The 16,354-nt window shown below is 47.2% G+C and overlaps 2 protein-coding genes across 2 annotated transcripts in view; both read left to right on the plus strand.

Moving 5' to 3' along the window:
• Positions 1-16,354, plus strand: part of LOC141104900 (uncharacterized) — an 83,748-nt gene that overhangs the window by 9,806 nt on the left and 57,588 nt on the right. The gene's annotated exons all lie outside the window — the stretch shown is intronic.
• The window catches only part of LOC141105474 (uncharacterized), a 73,778-nt gene that overhangs the window by 7,364 nt on the left and 50,060 nt on the right, over positions 1-16,354 (plus strand). Inside the window, exon 2 of the mRNA XM_073595325.1 lies at positions 9,707-11,056. Within this exon, the coding sequence (XP_073451426.1) occupies positions 9,707-11,056 (1,350 nt within the window). The remainder of the gene's footprint in view (positions 1-9,706; positions 11,057-16,354) is intronic.

Raw genomic sequence — 16,354 nt, forward strand, 5'->3', positions numbered from 1 at the left:
TTAATGAGAGTCTATTAGGTCCCTCATGTCTCTCCTGCCCTCCACTGAAGATAATGGAGAACAGACTGGGCTTCATTCACAGCTTCTCCATCCACATTGGTCTGGAATGATGGCTCTGAACTTGGAAGTGACCTAATACACATCACTTCCGGTTCATTCTAGCTAGGGGTGATCAGCGAGCGGATGTTCTCTGGTCTTTCTCGCCTCTACCTGAAAGCACCCACCATACCAATGCTGGGCCTGCAGGTGGGATATCGGAGCCCCGAAAACATGGTGGGGAGTCTAGCGGCTGTATAGAGTTCACAACCCTGTGACAATATCTGAGAGCGCACTTATTCTTCACCAGAATGTTCTTGAAGGGTACTGCCGGTCTCTGTGACAAATGATTCCACTATTGTAGGTAGGCTGGGGAAAGTTTCCCCAAGCATTGTAGTTTGGTGTTCAGCAATTTCCACCATTTGCCATGCCTGTAAAATATCTAATCCTCGAGTTTGCCGATACTCTGATACCGGAGTGGTAATATAGATTTCCATACCCAGGAATGAGATAAGTAAGGACCCATATCTAGTCCAATCAGGAAGCAGATTTCTGGCCTCACTCACATCTTTACTGTCAGATCTAAGTGTAGCACCCTTTAGTATGTGCTAGCAGTTCGTGTAGTGTGGATTAGAAGTTAGAGAAGGTAAAAACATAGTTTAGCTCAGGCTAAGCCTGAGCTATGGAAGCTGGGTCAGGGTTTACTAAAGGTCAGGGCTGGGTGACTCAAACTGGCAGTTCTCTGGTGCCCCCCCCCCCCCGGTCTAGAAGATTGAAAAAGCTGCCTTGAATATTTATGGAGCCTCAGCCAATCCTCAGAGGCTGGCTGAAAGGGCACTGAGACCACTTCATAAATAGACATGGCCCATGCCAGCAGGGGCAGTTGGTGGAAGATGGAGATACAGTGCTGAGGAGGCTGTCATGGCCCTCAGGGGTGCCCCCTAGTCGGGGGGGTGTCCTGCCTTGGGCTGGGGCTCAGGTACTGGTGTCAGGGTTAGGCTCGAAGACCAGTTGCTATAGCAGTTGCCAGACTACACCCGATCAGCAGGATGGGTATACAGGCAGCCACCCTGGCAGATGACGCAGGCTCACCTGATATGCAGAGTCTAAGTACTAACCAGAGCTCCTGATGGTGGAGATGGATTTAGCTGCGTGTTAGTACCAGGTCCTCAGGATTGACCCACCAAGAGGTCAGCAAGCCGGGGTCCAATAGTGGAGAAGCAGGTTGGAAAAGGCAGAAGTGTAGTCGAGGAACAAGCCAAGGGTCGATAACGAGTGGTATCAAAATATGTACAACAGCAGGGAAGACAAGAGCAAGCCACGGGCTGAGAAAGCACAATTACCTGACAAAGAGCAAGTGCAGGGGCATGGCTTAAATCAGGAAGTTCATGGGAGGAGCAAAGAGTTCAAGGTTCAGCAGAACTGAAGGAACAAGAAGGGTTGCCCAATGGATGAGACAGGGTGCTGTCCAGCATCTCAGGTAGCTCAGTGAGAAGAGTCACCACCAGACACGGCCGAGGTCAGGTCCAGGCCCCCTGACAGCTGGAAGGATCCTGCCATAACACATGGAGGGAAGCCCTTCCTTGAGGCACGGGAGCAAGAGAGAACAGCACTGCTGGGGACTAACAAGGGGGGAGACTGCCACATGTAGCCAGTCTCCTTTAAGACAGTGGTGGGCTTAACTCTTGAACCTTCCCTGAGAGTCAGCCTGGTGGGCTGTTAAAGAGTATGGCTGGAGGACTGGTGTGGAAAGAGAGCCTGACTGGGCTAATGAAAGGGGCAGCTGCAGCCAGGTGGGTTGGCAGTGCCTGAAGTGGTGGTGCTGAGACCAGTAGCCACAGAGGAGAAGTACAAGTTGTTCCCTGTATTTTTGCTACACCACAAGGGGCTAAGAATTCCTGCCTGTAAAGGGCTACTGCTTCAATCTGACTGGGAGCCTACAGCAAATCAGCTGGTGCCAGCAAGTGTGTGCCAGAGACAAGTGAAGGAGACTGTATAATGGAAGGTGTCCCTGAAGTTTTTCTGTCAAGTGGGCATCCCATAACCTCCCACCCCAATCCAAGATATTGGATTAGCGTGGGACGCGGACTGTTCTCTGACTCTGGGGTGCTTGTGAAGATTTGTGTGCCTGGCTGTGCAGAAGTGGGGGATCCCAGTTCATCTGCGGCTCCTTAGGGGGTGCTCTACATAAGGGATCCACCAACGTGCTCCAGACAGTACAGCACAGGGCTGTAGGTATTGTTTTCTGAGGGGGGTTCAGCATTGCATACCCAAAGGAAAATAGATAGGAGGGGAATTGAAGGTTTGATAAAATTGCACTAACAGTGGGAGGGGCTTAACACTTGAACCTACTCATTGTGCACAAGATTACATATTCCACAGTCCTTGTACCCACAAAATATGCTGTAATGGCTGAGCCACAAGGGAGAGTCATGAAGACACACACAAACCTCAGCACAATTATTGGTAAAAATGGAACTCTTCCATCAGATATGCTTTTCTACACACAGCCGACCTTCAGGAAGATCTTCAATAACATCCTGACCACTGAGCAACCAGCATCTGTTCTACAATATGGCATAAGGCTGGGTTCACACTAAACGCAGATGCGGCTCGCAGCAGGGGTCCGGTGCGTCCCTGTTCTCTGTTTTAGGGGCGAATCAAGACAGAATTTTTGCCTGAATTCAGCTATAAAATGGAGCCAAAGACGCAAAGGACTCCTGTGCAATTCGCTCCTCAGCCGCAATGGATATATCTGAACTGACTTCCATAGAGAGCCGGTCACAATCTCCTCTCATGAGAATTGAATGCGGGGAAACCCACATCCAATTTGTACTAGTGTAAACTCAGCCTAAAGGATGTAGGGGTCAGGAGTATATCATATACAGCCCAGGGTACAGAGTGCAGTGGTCAGGAGTAGGGATGAGCTTCGAGTTCGAGTCAAACTCATGTTCGACTCGAACATCGGCTGTTCGCCAGTTCGCTGAACAGCGAACAATTTGGGGTGTTCGCGGCAAATTCGAAAGCCGCGGAACACCCTTTAAAAGTCTATGGGAGAAATCAAAAGTGCTAATTTTAAAGGCTTATATGCAAGTTATTGTCATAAAAAGTGTTTGGGGACCCGGGTCCTGCCCCAGGGGACATGGATCAATGCAAAAAAAGTTTTAAAAACAGCTGTTTTTTCGGGAGCAGTGATTTTAATAATGCTTAAAGTGAAACAATAAAAGTGTAATATTCCTTTAAATTTCGTACCTGGGGGGTGTCTATAGTGTGCCTGTAAAGGGGCGCATGTTTCCTGTGTTTAGAACAGTCTGACAGCAAAATGACATTTCAAAGGAAAAAAAGTCATTTAAAACTACTCGCGGCTATTAATGAATTGCCGGTCCGACAATACACATAAAGGTTCGTTGATAAAAACGGCATGGGATTTCCCCACAGGGGAACTCCGAACCAAAATTAAAAAAAAAAAATGACGTGGGGGTACCCCTAAATTCCATACCAGGCCCTTCAGGTCTGGTATGGATATTAAGGGGAACCCCGGCCAAAATTAAAAAAAAAAAATGGCGTGGGGTCTCCCCAAAAAATCCATACCAGACCCTTATCCAAGCACGCAACCTGGCAGGCTGCAGGAAAAGAGGGGGGGACGAGAGAGCGCCCCCCCTCCTGAACCGTACCAGGCCACATGCCCTCAACATTGGGAGGGTGCTTTGGGGTAGCCCCCCAAAACACCTTGTCCCCATGTTGATGAAGACAAGGGCCTCATCCCCACAACCCTTGCCCGGTGGTTGTGGGGGTCTACGGGCGGGGGGCTTATCGGAATCTGGAAGCCCCATTTAACAAGGGGACCCCCAAATCCCGGCCCCCCCTACCATTTCACAAAAAAGTGTCAAAAATGTTAAAAATGACAAGAGACAGTTTTTGACAATTCCTTTATTTAAATGCTTCTTCTTTCTTCTTTCTTCTATCTTCTATCTTCTTTCTATCATCCTTCGGTTTCTTCCTCCATCTTTTTCTTCTTCTGGTTCTTCCTCCGGTGTTCTCGTCCGGCATCTTTCTCCGCTGCGCCGGCGTCTTCTGTCTTCTGGGCAGCTCCGCATCCGACCATGATGGGAGGCTCTCGCTGTGTGACGCTTCTCCTCTTCTTAGATAACGGAGGGCGGGGCCACCCAATGACCCCGCCCCCCTCTGACGCATGGTGACTTCCCTGTCCGCCCCCTCTGACGTCACAGGGAATGCCACAGGGAAGTCCCCGTGCGTCAGAGGGGGGCGGGGTCACCAGGAGGCCCCGCCCTCCATTATTAATGAATCGTCAGAAGAGGAGAAGCGTCACACAGCGGGAGCCTCCCATCATGCCATCATGGATGCGGAGCGGCCCGAGGAGAAGAAGGGAAGAAGACGCTGCAGAAGAGATGCCGGACGAGAACACCGGAGGAAGAACCAGAAGAACCAGAAGAAGATGGAGGAAGAAACCGAAGGAAGATAGAAGAAAGAAGAAGCATTTAAATAAAGGAATTGTCAAAAACTGTCTCTTGTCATTTTTAACATTTTTGACAGTTTTTTTGTGAAATGGTAGGGGTACTTTTGTACCCCCTTACCATTTCACACAGGGGGGAGGGCCGGGATCTGGGGGTCCCCTTGTTAAAGGGGGCTTCCAGATTCCGATAAGCTCCCCACCCGCAGACCCCCACAACCACCGGGCAAGGGTTGTGGGGATGAGGCCCTTGTCCCCATCAACATGTGGACAAGGTGTTTTGGGGGGCTACCCCAAAGCACCCTCCCAATGTTGAGGGCATGTGGCCTGGTACGGTCCAGGAGGGGGGGCGCTCTCTCGTCCCCCCCTCTTTTCCTGCGGCCTGCCAGGTTGCGTGCTCGGATAAGGGTCTGGTATGGATTTTTGGGGGGACCCCACACCATTTTTTAAAAAAATTTGGGCGCGGGATTCCCCTTAAAATCCATACCAGACCTGAAGGGCCTGGTATGGAATTTAGGGGGACCCCCCACGTCATTTTTTTTTTTTTAATTTTGGTTCGGGGTTCCCCTGTGGGGAATTCCCATGCCGTTTTTATCAATGAACCTTTATGTGTATTGTTGGACCGACAATTCATTAATAGCCGCGAGTAGTTTTAAATGACTTTTTTCCTTTGAAATGTCATTTTGCTGTCAGACTGTTCTAAACACAGGAAACATGCGCCCCTTTACAGGCATACTATAGACACCCCCCAGGTACGAAATTTAAAGGGATATTACACTTTTGTTGTTTCATTGTAAGCATTATTAAAATCACTGCTCCCGAAAAAATGGCCCTTTATAAAACTTTTTTTTGCATTGATCCATGTCCCCTGGGGCAGGACCCGGGTCCCCAAATACTTTTTATGACAATAACTTGCATATAAGCCTTTAAAATGAGCACTTTTGATTATTCATGTTCGTGTCCCATAGACTTTAACGGTGTTTGGGTGTTCAAATGAATTTTTTGCCTGTTCACAAGTTCTGGTGCGAACCGAACCGGGAGGTGTTCGGCTCTTCCCTAGACAGGATTATATCATATACAGCCCTGTGTACAGAGTGCAGTGGTCAGGATTATATTATATACAGCACAGGGTACAGAGTGCAGTGGTCAGGAGTTATCATATATAGGGATGGGGCGAAGGATTCAGGCCGAGCATAAGTTCGGCCCTAACATTACCCGTTTGGGTGTTTGCTGAACACCTGAATTTTCTGTGCTCTCGGTGGGATGTTGGCCAGCCGATCGCACAGTCAATAGATTGTTAAGGAGCTGGGCTGGGAAGCCAACCGCCACGTCCTTAACAATGGAAAAAAAATGTATAAATGAAAAAAAGATTTAAAAAAAACATTGCCGGCAATAGGAAGTATTATAAAAAGAGCATGGGGGTTCCCCCCAAAACCCCAGACCCTTATCTGGGCATGAAAAGAAGGGGAAAAGGGGGGCATGAGTGAGCGTCCCCTCTCCTGAACCATACCACATGCTCTCAAAGTGGGGGGGTGCTTTTGGGGCGGTGTATGTGGGGGTCTGTGGGCAGGGGGCTTATTGGAATCTGGAAGCCCCCTTTAACAAGGGGCTCCCATATCCTGCCCCATGTGAATGAGTAGCAGTACATTGTACTGCTACTCATTCACCAAAAAAGTGTCAAAAATAAAACAGTTTTTTGGCAATTCATATATTTAAAAAATTTCAAAAAATTTCAAAAAATGTCCCCGTTGTAAATCCACGACGACAGCTGCACTTACATTGGTGAAAAATGGGAGAAGGACCCCCTTATATCAGTGGTCAGTGTAGTGGTCCCTTACATTGTGGAACAATGGGAGAATGACCTCCTTATATCAGTGGTCAGTGTATTGGTCCCTTACATTGGTGACCAATGGGGAAAGGACCCCCTTATATCAGTGGTCAGTATATTGGTCCCTTACATTGGTGACCAATGGGAGAAGGACATTTTTACATTGTCAGCAGTGGGAAGACTTCACCCCTTATAGATAATTGATGGTCAGTTGTTACTGAGAGACACCCTACGAGACGTTTCTTGGGGCTGCAGTTCCTCTGAGCTCCACAAGGTGGTGATCTCACTTCTACCATAGAGACAGGAAGTCTCTATGGAAGAAAGGAAGTGATGTCAGGTTATAAATAGGAAGTTCTGGGTGAGAGGTGAGTCTGGAGGAAGTAGAGAGGAGACATCGCTGGAAGTGGCAGTAAATGAGGTAATAAGATCTTATTTTCTATTTACACCCAGTAACCCCCCGTCATGTCCGTCCTCTTCCTCCATAGTCACTGTGATGTCTTTTATCTCCAGCAGATGATGATACACACATATATAGTGTGGAAACCTAGATTACCCCCTTCAGGGGCAGAATATTCTTTTCATTTTGGAGATGTGTCACCTTTCCCACCAATCACCTTCTCACCTCATCAGTCTATACTAACGAATTATGTGATATGGGATGTGGTGGCAGTGTTGGGGGGTGTGATTATATTATGTATGTTTATATTTTATAAACTTTATGTAGAAGAGGGAAAATAACTATTCCTGATGTCTGTGAAGGTTCAACACAAGGGATGTGTCTGGATGGTGACTGTATCATTGTGTGTGTCAGGTTCCTATAAGGTGTCAGGATGTCACTGTCTATTTCTCCATGGAGGAGTGGGAGTATTTAGAAGGACACAAGGATCTCTACAAGGACGTCATGATGGACAATCAGCCGCCCCTCACATCACCGGGTAAGAGGAGACTTTATTGTAAAGGAGAGAGCAGTACGGAGGGTCCACCTAGATCCCCCATCATCTGATAAACACATAGAAACAATGTATTCAGTCAGTGTGTGTGTTTCCTACAGATGGATCCAGTAATGGGAACCCACCAGAGAGATGTCCCCGTCCTCTGTATTCCCGGGATTCCACACAGGAAGGTCACACCATCCCTCACCATCATCAGGTAGATGAGGAACAATCACTGATAGTATCATTAGGATCTGTACATTATCTGCATTGTTACCATTGATGTCATTTTTATTCTATATTCAGAGTGGAAACCTGAGAGATCTTAAAGTTGAGGTTAAAGAAGAGTATAAAGAGGAGGATGATGAGGATGGGGTGATGGAGGAGTTGCAGGTTCCCAAAGAACAAAACGATCTGCACCAGGACACCATGGTGGAGTCATCCAGCTACAGAAACCCACCAGAGAGATGTCCCCATCCTCTGTATTCCCGGGATTCCACACAGGAAGATCACACCATCCCTCACCGTCATCAGGTAGATGAGGAACAAATATTGGTAGTTATGATTCATATACAAGTGTGTTTGTTACAATGAATGTTTTATTTTTTCATACTGAAACCCCTAAGGATAATATTGTTGTAAAAGAAGAGTATAAAGAGGAAGATGAGGAGTATGGAGTGATGGAGTTTTCAGAGGGACGCAAGAATATGATGGAGTCACCAAATACTTGGAACTCACCAGAGAGATGTCCCCGTCCTCTGTATTCCCGGGATTCCACACAGGAAGATCACACCATCCCTCACCATCATCAGGTAGATGAGGAACAATCACTGATAGTATCATTAGAATCTGTACATTATCTGAATTGTTACCATTGATGTGATTTTTATTCTATATTCAGAGTGGAAACCTGAGAGATCCTAAAGTTGAGGTTAAAGAAGAGATAAAAGAGGAGGATGATGAGGATGGGATGATGGAGGAAATATACAAAGATCTGCACCAGGACACCAAGGTGGAGTCATCCAGCTACAGAAACCCACCAGAGAGATGTCCCCGTCCTCTGTATTCCCGGGATTCCACACAGGAAGGTCACACCATCCCTCAATGTTACAAGGTTGGTGGGGCAAAGCTCATGGAGATGATGGGTGGATTTCTTATGTGATGCCGCAATAATAAAGATTATATTTCTTGGTTTAGAGTGGAGATCCAATCGATATAGAATTTGAGGTGAAATCAGAAGAAGAAGAGAGGTATGTGAGGGATGATCAGCAGTCTATGGAGGAGGATGGAATAACGGGGACATTTATAGAGGAGGACACTCCTACAGAGATCAGCACAGGTGGGTCATTAACACTAAATACATTCCTCCACCCATACTGCTCACTGATTGGTCCAGAGTAGGGCGGGGACTGGGTGATATCAGCCTGTAATCCCCTGGTCACTTTCCTGAGCTGTGTTCCCCGTCCTGTATTCCTGTATTTCTCTCGGATAATCTTCCTTCTCTGTGCTGCAGACACAATTTATGTATCTAGACTGGATTTATGGAGATTCTGGGGTTCAGCTGGCAGCAAAATGTTGATTTTCACCATAGGTGTTGCTCAGCCTAGGCACCTGGGGTATGTACCTTGAGTCTTCTGACCCATGCCAGGGTATAGCAAGACCTCTGACAGAAGAATTCTCCCAGGGTTACTTGCTCTGTTATTTGCTGGCTGTGCCGGGTGGAGGGATATGTCTGTATAGTCTCAGACCCAAGTCACTGAGTGCAGTCTCAGGAGATGGGAGGCAGCGGTGTGGGACCTCTGCAACTTGTCTCCAGTAATCATTTCATCCACCACTGATTACTGAATACCACAATTATGAGTTCTGACTATTGCATTGTATACTCTATGTTGTACATTACATACTCCTGACCTCTGTACTATACACTCTATGTTGTAGTCAACATAGACTATATAGTGCAGTCAAGTTCCTCCACCCCATACTCGCTCATCCATGTCTTTATGGACCTTGCTTTGTGCGCAGTCATGTTGGAACAGGAAGGGGACATCCCCAAACTGTTCCCACAAAGTTGGGAGCATGAAATTGTACAAAATGTCTTGGACAGTGCACAAAGCAAGGTCCATAAAGACATGAATGAGCGAGTTTGGGGTGGAGGAACTGGCCTACACAGAGTCCTGACCTCAACCCGATAGAACACCTTTGGGATGAATTAGAGCTGAGACTGAGCCAGGCCTACTCATCCAACTTGAGTGCTTCCGATTATGCTGGGTGGGATCAGCTGCATAGTTGCCCTACGCCTGAACCATAGCTGTCTCCATCTCCTGAGTACATAGCTGGGTGTTTTTACCTAAAATACTATAAAAGTTCCTCAGAACCCATTTACTAGTTACCTTGAGGGGGGAATTGTAAGATCCTCAGAGACAAAGCTGCCTGATGTGGGCGGAGTCCTGGTTTAGGGGAACCAATCTGCTCATGTCTAGTAATAATCTTTGTATTTCTATTTTAGTAGATGGACGGGAGATGAGGAAAACCTCAGAGGATTGTCTCACTTTGTCTCCAGACTGTAAAGTAGAAGATGAGGACATCACACAGTATAGTCCAGGAGAAAACCCGACTACCTCAAATGTCCATCCGGTACCACACAGTGTAGATGGACCATCGTATTCCTCTTATCCTGAGGAACCTCAGACTGTGCGGGACGGTGCCGGACCATCGTATTCCTCTTATCCTGAGGAACCTCAGACTGTGCGGGACGGTGCCGGACCATTGTATTCCTCTTATCCTGAGGAACCTCAGACTGTGCGGGACGGTGCCGGACCATCGTATTCCTCTTATCCTGAGGAACCTCAGACTGTGAGGGACGGTGCCGGACCATCGTATTCCTCTTATCCTGAGGAACCTCAGACTGTGAGGGACGGTGCCGTCCTTCCAACAGATAAGAGGTTTCCCTGTGCTGAGTGCGGGAAGTGTTTCTTTTTTAAATTCAATCTTGATGAGCATAAAAGAGCTCACACAGTTGAGAAGCCGCATTCCTGTCCTGAGTGCGGGAAATGTTTTTTAAAGAAAGCCCATCTTTCCCTACATCAGAGATGTCACACAGAAGAAAAGCCGTATTCTTGTTCCGAGTGCGGGAAATGTTTTTCAGGAACAAATAGTCTTAAGAGCCATCAGAGATCTCACACGGGGGAGAAGCCTTATTCCTGTCCTGAGTGCGGGAAATGTTTTGTACGAAAATTACAACTTGTCACACATCAAATGTCTCACACAGGGGAGAAGCCATTTTCCTGTTCTGAGTGCGGGAAATGTTTCTCATCTAAGTCCTGTCTTTTTATGCATCAGAAATTGCACACGGGGGAGAAGCCGCATTCCTGTTCTGAATGCGGGAAATGTTTTTTAAAGAAAGCCAATCTTTCCCTACATCAGAGATCTCACACAGAAGAAAAGCCGTATTTTTGTTTGGTGTGCGGGAAATGTTTTGCAGTAAAATCAGACCTTGTCAAACATCAGTTATCTCACACGGAGGTGAAGCCTTTTTCTTGTTCTGAGTGTGGGAAATGTTTTTCTAGGAAGTTCAGTCTTTCTATACATCAGAGGTTGCACACGGGTGAGAAACCATATTCCTGTTCTGAGTGCGGGAAATGTTTCACAGTAAAATCGGACCTTGTCAAACATCAGAGGTCTCACACGGAGGAGAAGCCTTTTTCCTGTCCTGAGTGCGGGAAATGTTTTTCACAGAAATCCTATCTTTCCAGACATCAGAGATCTCACACGGGGGGAGAAGCCGTATTCCTGTCCTGAGTGAGGGAATTGTTCCTCACTGAAGTCCTGTCTTCCTGTACATCAGGGGTCCCACACAACCCTCGAGGTGTATTAGTGAGTGCGGGAAATGTCTTGTATATGAATGTTGCTGGACATGTGGGGAAGAAGCACACCCTGATATACACCTCAGATATACTCCATGGCTGATCTTCATCATGTAAGGAACAGTTGATAAGGAGATCAGAGCTCACCAAAGACATGGATGAAGTGTTGTACCGTGTTGGCCATTGATAGCAGGAGAAAAATAAAAATGGAGTCATTACCTCTCATTGGCTGAGTACATTTTGTGGTGTAAACTCTTTCAAGAGGTCTATTTTTACTCAAGACGTCTTCCAGGACGAAACGCGTTAACCCCAATGATTAAAAGGCGGTCCTCTAGGCCTTTTAAAATAAAAATGGAGTCATTACCTCTCATTGGCTGAGTACATTTTGTGGTATGGAGACTTAGAGGTCTATTATGAATAAGAAAACAAATAGTTGATGGAATGTGGCACAGGTTTGCCCAGCTGTGATGAATATTGTCCATATTTTATATAATTCAGTGATTTCCTATGATCATTGCCTCCATCTAGTGTCCATAATTCTGAATCACAATATTTTTTACAGATGGAGGTATTTCAGGAAAAATACTTCATTATGGCCACTAGATGGAGCTGACAATCATAGGAAATCACTCTCTTAGTTACAATATGGCCAGAATTGATCACATCTGGGCTCATTCTTGTCACACTCATCCAACAAATCTTCTGTACATTGATCGCTTGGTTCCCGTCATCAGGCATGGTTTCCTACAAATCCCGGAGATATTATACCCATGTACTTATGACTACAGTAGACATTGAAGAACATAAACCAACAATGTTAAACCAACTACTGATTCAAAACCAAAATACTGAATTTGGACATTAGTGCAATCATCATTTCGTATGTAGGCACCCGTAAAAAATAATAAACTATAAAATAATGGACTAATAGCCCCCCCATATGTTAGCATTTTGTTGTGGCAGGTTCTCTTTAATGAGACATGAAGGTTCTATTAGGTCCCTCATGTCTCTCCTGCCCTCCACTGAAGATAATGGAGATCAGACTGGGCTCCCTTCACAGCTTCTCCAGCCATAGCGGCCAGGAATGATAGAACTAAACCTGGAAGTGACCTAATACACTTCACTCTAGCTGGGGGTGATCAGCGAGCGGATGGTTTCTCTCCTCCACCTGACAGCACCCACCATGCCAATGTTGGGCCTGCAGGTGGAATATCGGAACCCAATCAACATGGTGGTGTTATTGCTATTCAATAATGAACTAATAGCGCCCCATATGTTAACATTTTGTTATGAGGTTCTCTTTAATGATAGTCTAATAAGTCCCTCGTGTCTCTCCTGCCCTCTGCTGAAGATAACGAAGAGCAGCCTGGGCTCCATTTACAGCTTCTCCGTCCACAATGGCCAGAAATGATAAAAATAAACCTGGAAGTGACCCAATACACATCACTTCCGGGTTCATTCTAACTAGGGGTGATCAGCGAGCGGATGTTCTCTGGTCTCTCTCTCCTCTACCTGACAGCACCCACCATGCCAGTGCTGGGCTGCAGGTGGAATATCGGAGACCAGGCAACATGGTGGTGAGTCTATTGAAGCCATTCAGTGGCTGCATAGAGGTTCCAACCCTGTGACGATGTCTGAGAGTGCACTTATTCTTCACCCGAATATCTCCAGAAGGGTACTGCTGGTCTCTGTGACAAATGATTCCACCATTGTAGGTAGGTTGGGGGAAGGTTTTCCTGAGCATCGTAATTTGGTGTTTGGCAATTTCCACCATTGGCCACGCCTGTAAAATATCTAATCCTCATGTTTGCCCGTACTCTGTGTGACGGACAGCCCCTGTCAGTTATAGATGGTGTGTATCTGCCACACAGAATCTTGAGGCTCTTAAGGTAAATGGGTGGCAGTGAGAGGTCTGTAGGCAGCAAGGGGTTAAGCACTAGCCACACCTTGCTCCCCACCTGAGGTATAATTTTGCCTTACCGGGGTAAATCAGTGGTGGTGCTGATAGAGGAGAAGCAGGCTGTGAGGGAACATGCCTGCAGCACAGGAGCAGACCAAGTGAGGACTATTTTTTAGCCGGGAGGCTTTCATTTGTTTTGATGGACTTTTGCTTTGGGACTATGTTTTCTACCCCTGCGTGGGAAATTTGAAGGATCCATATCGTGTCCAATCATAAAGCAGATTTCTGGCCTCACTGACAGCTTTACTGTCAGATCGAAGTGTAGCACCCTTTAGTATTTGCTAGCAGTTCGTGTAGTGTGGATTAGAAGTTAGAGAAGGTAAAAACATAATTTAGCTCAGGGCTAAGCCTGAGCTATGGAAGTTGGGTCAGGGTTTACTAGAGTTCAGGGCTGGGTGACTCAAACTGGCAGCTCTCTGGTGCCTCCCCCTGGTCTAGAAGGTTGGAGAATCTTCTAGAATTAGTGGGTGGAGGTTAGGAGGAGCTGCTTTGAATATTTATGGATCCTCAGAGGCTGGCTGGAAGGGGGCTAAGACCACTCCATAAATGGACATGGGCCATGCCAGCAGGGGCAGCTGGGTGGAAGATGGAGTATCACGTACCTGGTAGTAGAGCCTGATTGGACGAGGAAGGCTTCTCTTACACCTCTGACTCGGGCCTCTGATAGTGTGGACAAAAGGCAAAGGAGTGCAGAGTCACACGAGTGCCAGGAAGTCTTTCAGGCAGCAAGGCGGATGTCCTTGCTGGGCTGAAGAAGTCATCAGAAGGCTTCAGCAGGAAGACCGGCAGGTAGGCAGCTGGTGCAGGTGGCAGCAGACAGGATAGCAGGGTCAGGCAGGCTGGGTCATACACGGGCTTGGAGAATTGGATACAGGGCATCAGGAACGAGACCACCAGACAGGACATCAGGAACGGGACCACCAGGCAGGGTATCAGGAAAGGGACCACCAGACAGGGTATCAGGAACAGGACCACTAAACAGAGCATCATGAAAGGGACACCCAGACAGGGTATCAGGAACAGGACCACTAGACAGAGCATCAGGAACGGAACCACCAGACAGGGTATCAGGAACGGGACCACCAGGCAGAGCATCAGGAACGGGACCACCAGGCAGAGCATCAGGAACGGGACCAACAGGCAGGGCATCAGGAATTGGACCACCAGGCAGGGTATCAGGAAGGGGACCACTAGACAGAGCATCAGGAACAGGACCACCAGAGAGGGTATCAGGAACGGGACCACTAGACAGAGCATCAGGAATGGGACCACTAGACAGAGCATCAGGAATGGGACCACTAGACAGCATCAGGAACGGGACCACCAGACGGTATCAGGAACGGGATCACCAGGCAGAGCATCAGGAACAGGACCACCAGACAGGGTATCAGGAACGGGACCACTAGACAGAGCATCAGGAACGGGACCACTAGACAGAGCATCAGGAACGGGACCACTAGACAGAGCATCAGGAATGGGACCACTAGACAGAGCATCAGGAACGGGACCACCTGACAGGGTATCAGGAACGGGACCACTAGACAGAGCATCAGGAACGGGACCACCAGACAGGGTATCAGGAACGGGACCACTAGACAGAGCATCAGGAACGGGACCACCAGACAGGGTATCAGGAACGGGACCAGAGTCCCCCCCCCCCCCCCAAGTAGTGGCCTCTGGACACTTATATACTCCCAGCAGTTCCACATTAGGTGCAGCTTGATCATCACTAAGGATGAGCCGAACACCCCCCCAGTTTGGTTCGCACCAGAACATGGGAACAGGCAAAAAATTTGTCAGAACACGCGAACACCGTTTAATTCTATGGGACACGAACGTGAAAAATCAAAAGTGCTAAGTTTAAAGGCTTATATGCAAGTTATTGTCATAAAAAGTGTTTGGGGACCTGGGTCCTGCCCCAGGGGACATGGATCAATGCAAAAAAAAGTTTTAAAAACGTTTTTTTTTTTCTAAAGGGGGTTCAGCATGGCGTACCCCGAGGAAAATAAATTGGAGGTGAACTGGGGGAGTGGTAGAATTGTGGGAGGGGCTTAAAATTTGAATCTACTCATTGTGGACAAGATTATATATTCCACAAAATATGCTTTCATAACTGAGTCACAAGGGAGAGTCATGAAGACGCACACAAACCTCAGCACAATCATTGGTGTCAGACATTCCAGAAGATGCATGCAACTGCTTCTTCATTAGGAAGCAGTGAAAGTGGGAAGCTGTCCTATATAGAAGCGGTAGGAATATCGCCTTTATGTATGATGCACGGCTCCTGCCAAACATGGGGGGGGGAGGCGACACAGCCAAAGTTTGAATTTAACTTTCGGCTCATCCCTACACTTTAACAACTACACGGAGCATCAAGCCTATCATTTATCAGTGATTGTAATACATTCATCTCAGTGGTCAGTTGACAAGTTTCAGACTATATGGCCTGGCCTTAGTCATAACCAACATGGGACGATGGGAGAATGACCCCCTTATATCGTTGGTCAGTGTAGTGGTCCCTTACATTGGTGACCAATGGTAAAAGGACCACCTTATATCAGTGGTCAGTGTAGTGATACCTTTTATTGGTGACCAATGGGAGAAGGACCCCCTTATATCAGTGATCAGTGAAGTAGTTCCTTACATTGGTGACCAATGGGAGAATGACCCCCTTATATCGTTGGTCAGTGTAGTGGTCCCTTACATTGGTGACCAATGGTAAAAGGACCACCTTATATCAGTGGTCAGTGTAGTGGTACCTTTTATTGGTGACCAATGGGAGAAGGACCCCCTTATATCAGTGATCAGTGAAGTAGTTCCTTACATTGGTGACCAATGGGAGAAGGACCCCATTAAATCAATGCTCAGAGTACTGGTCCCTTACAGTGGTGATCAATGGGAGAAGGACCCCCTTATATCATCAGTAGGAAGACTGCCCCCTTACAGATCATTGATATCAATTGATACAGAAAGACAGAAATTGTTCATTGCTCAAGGAACCCCTGGAAACCTTTGGAGGAACCCTGGCTGAGAAAGGCTGGACTCGGCAGTAATATATTTCTCTCCCCCTTGGTGGGAGTGGAGATGAGCCCATCTATAAGGATATACAGTACATACACACACAGCACAAGGCCGTGTTCACACTACGAGATGTTTCCCTGGCATGCAGTTCCTCTGAATTCCACAAGGTGGTGATCTTCTCACTTCTACCATAGAGACAGGAAGTCTCTATGGAAGACAGGAAGTGATGTCAGGTACAGACAG

The sequence above is a fragment of the Aquarana catesbeiana genome, linkage group LG08 (assembly GCF_042186555.1).
Source record: "Aquarana catesbeiana isolate 2022-GZ linkage group LG08, ASM4218655v1, whole genome shotgun sequence".
Classification (NCBI taxonomy): domain Eukaryota; kingdom Metazoa; phylum Chordata; class Amphibia; order Anura; family Ranidae; genus Aquarana; species Aquarana catesbeiana.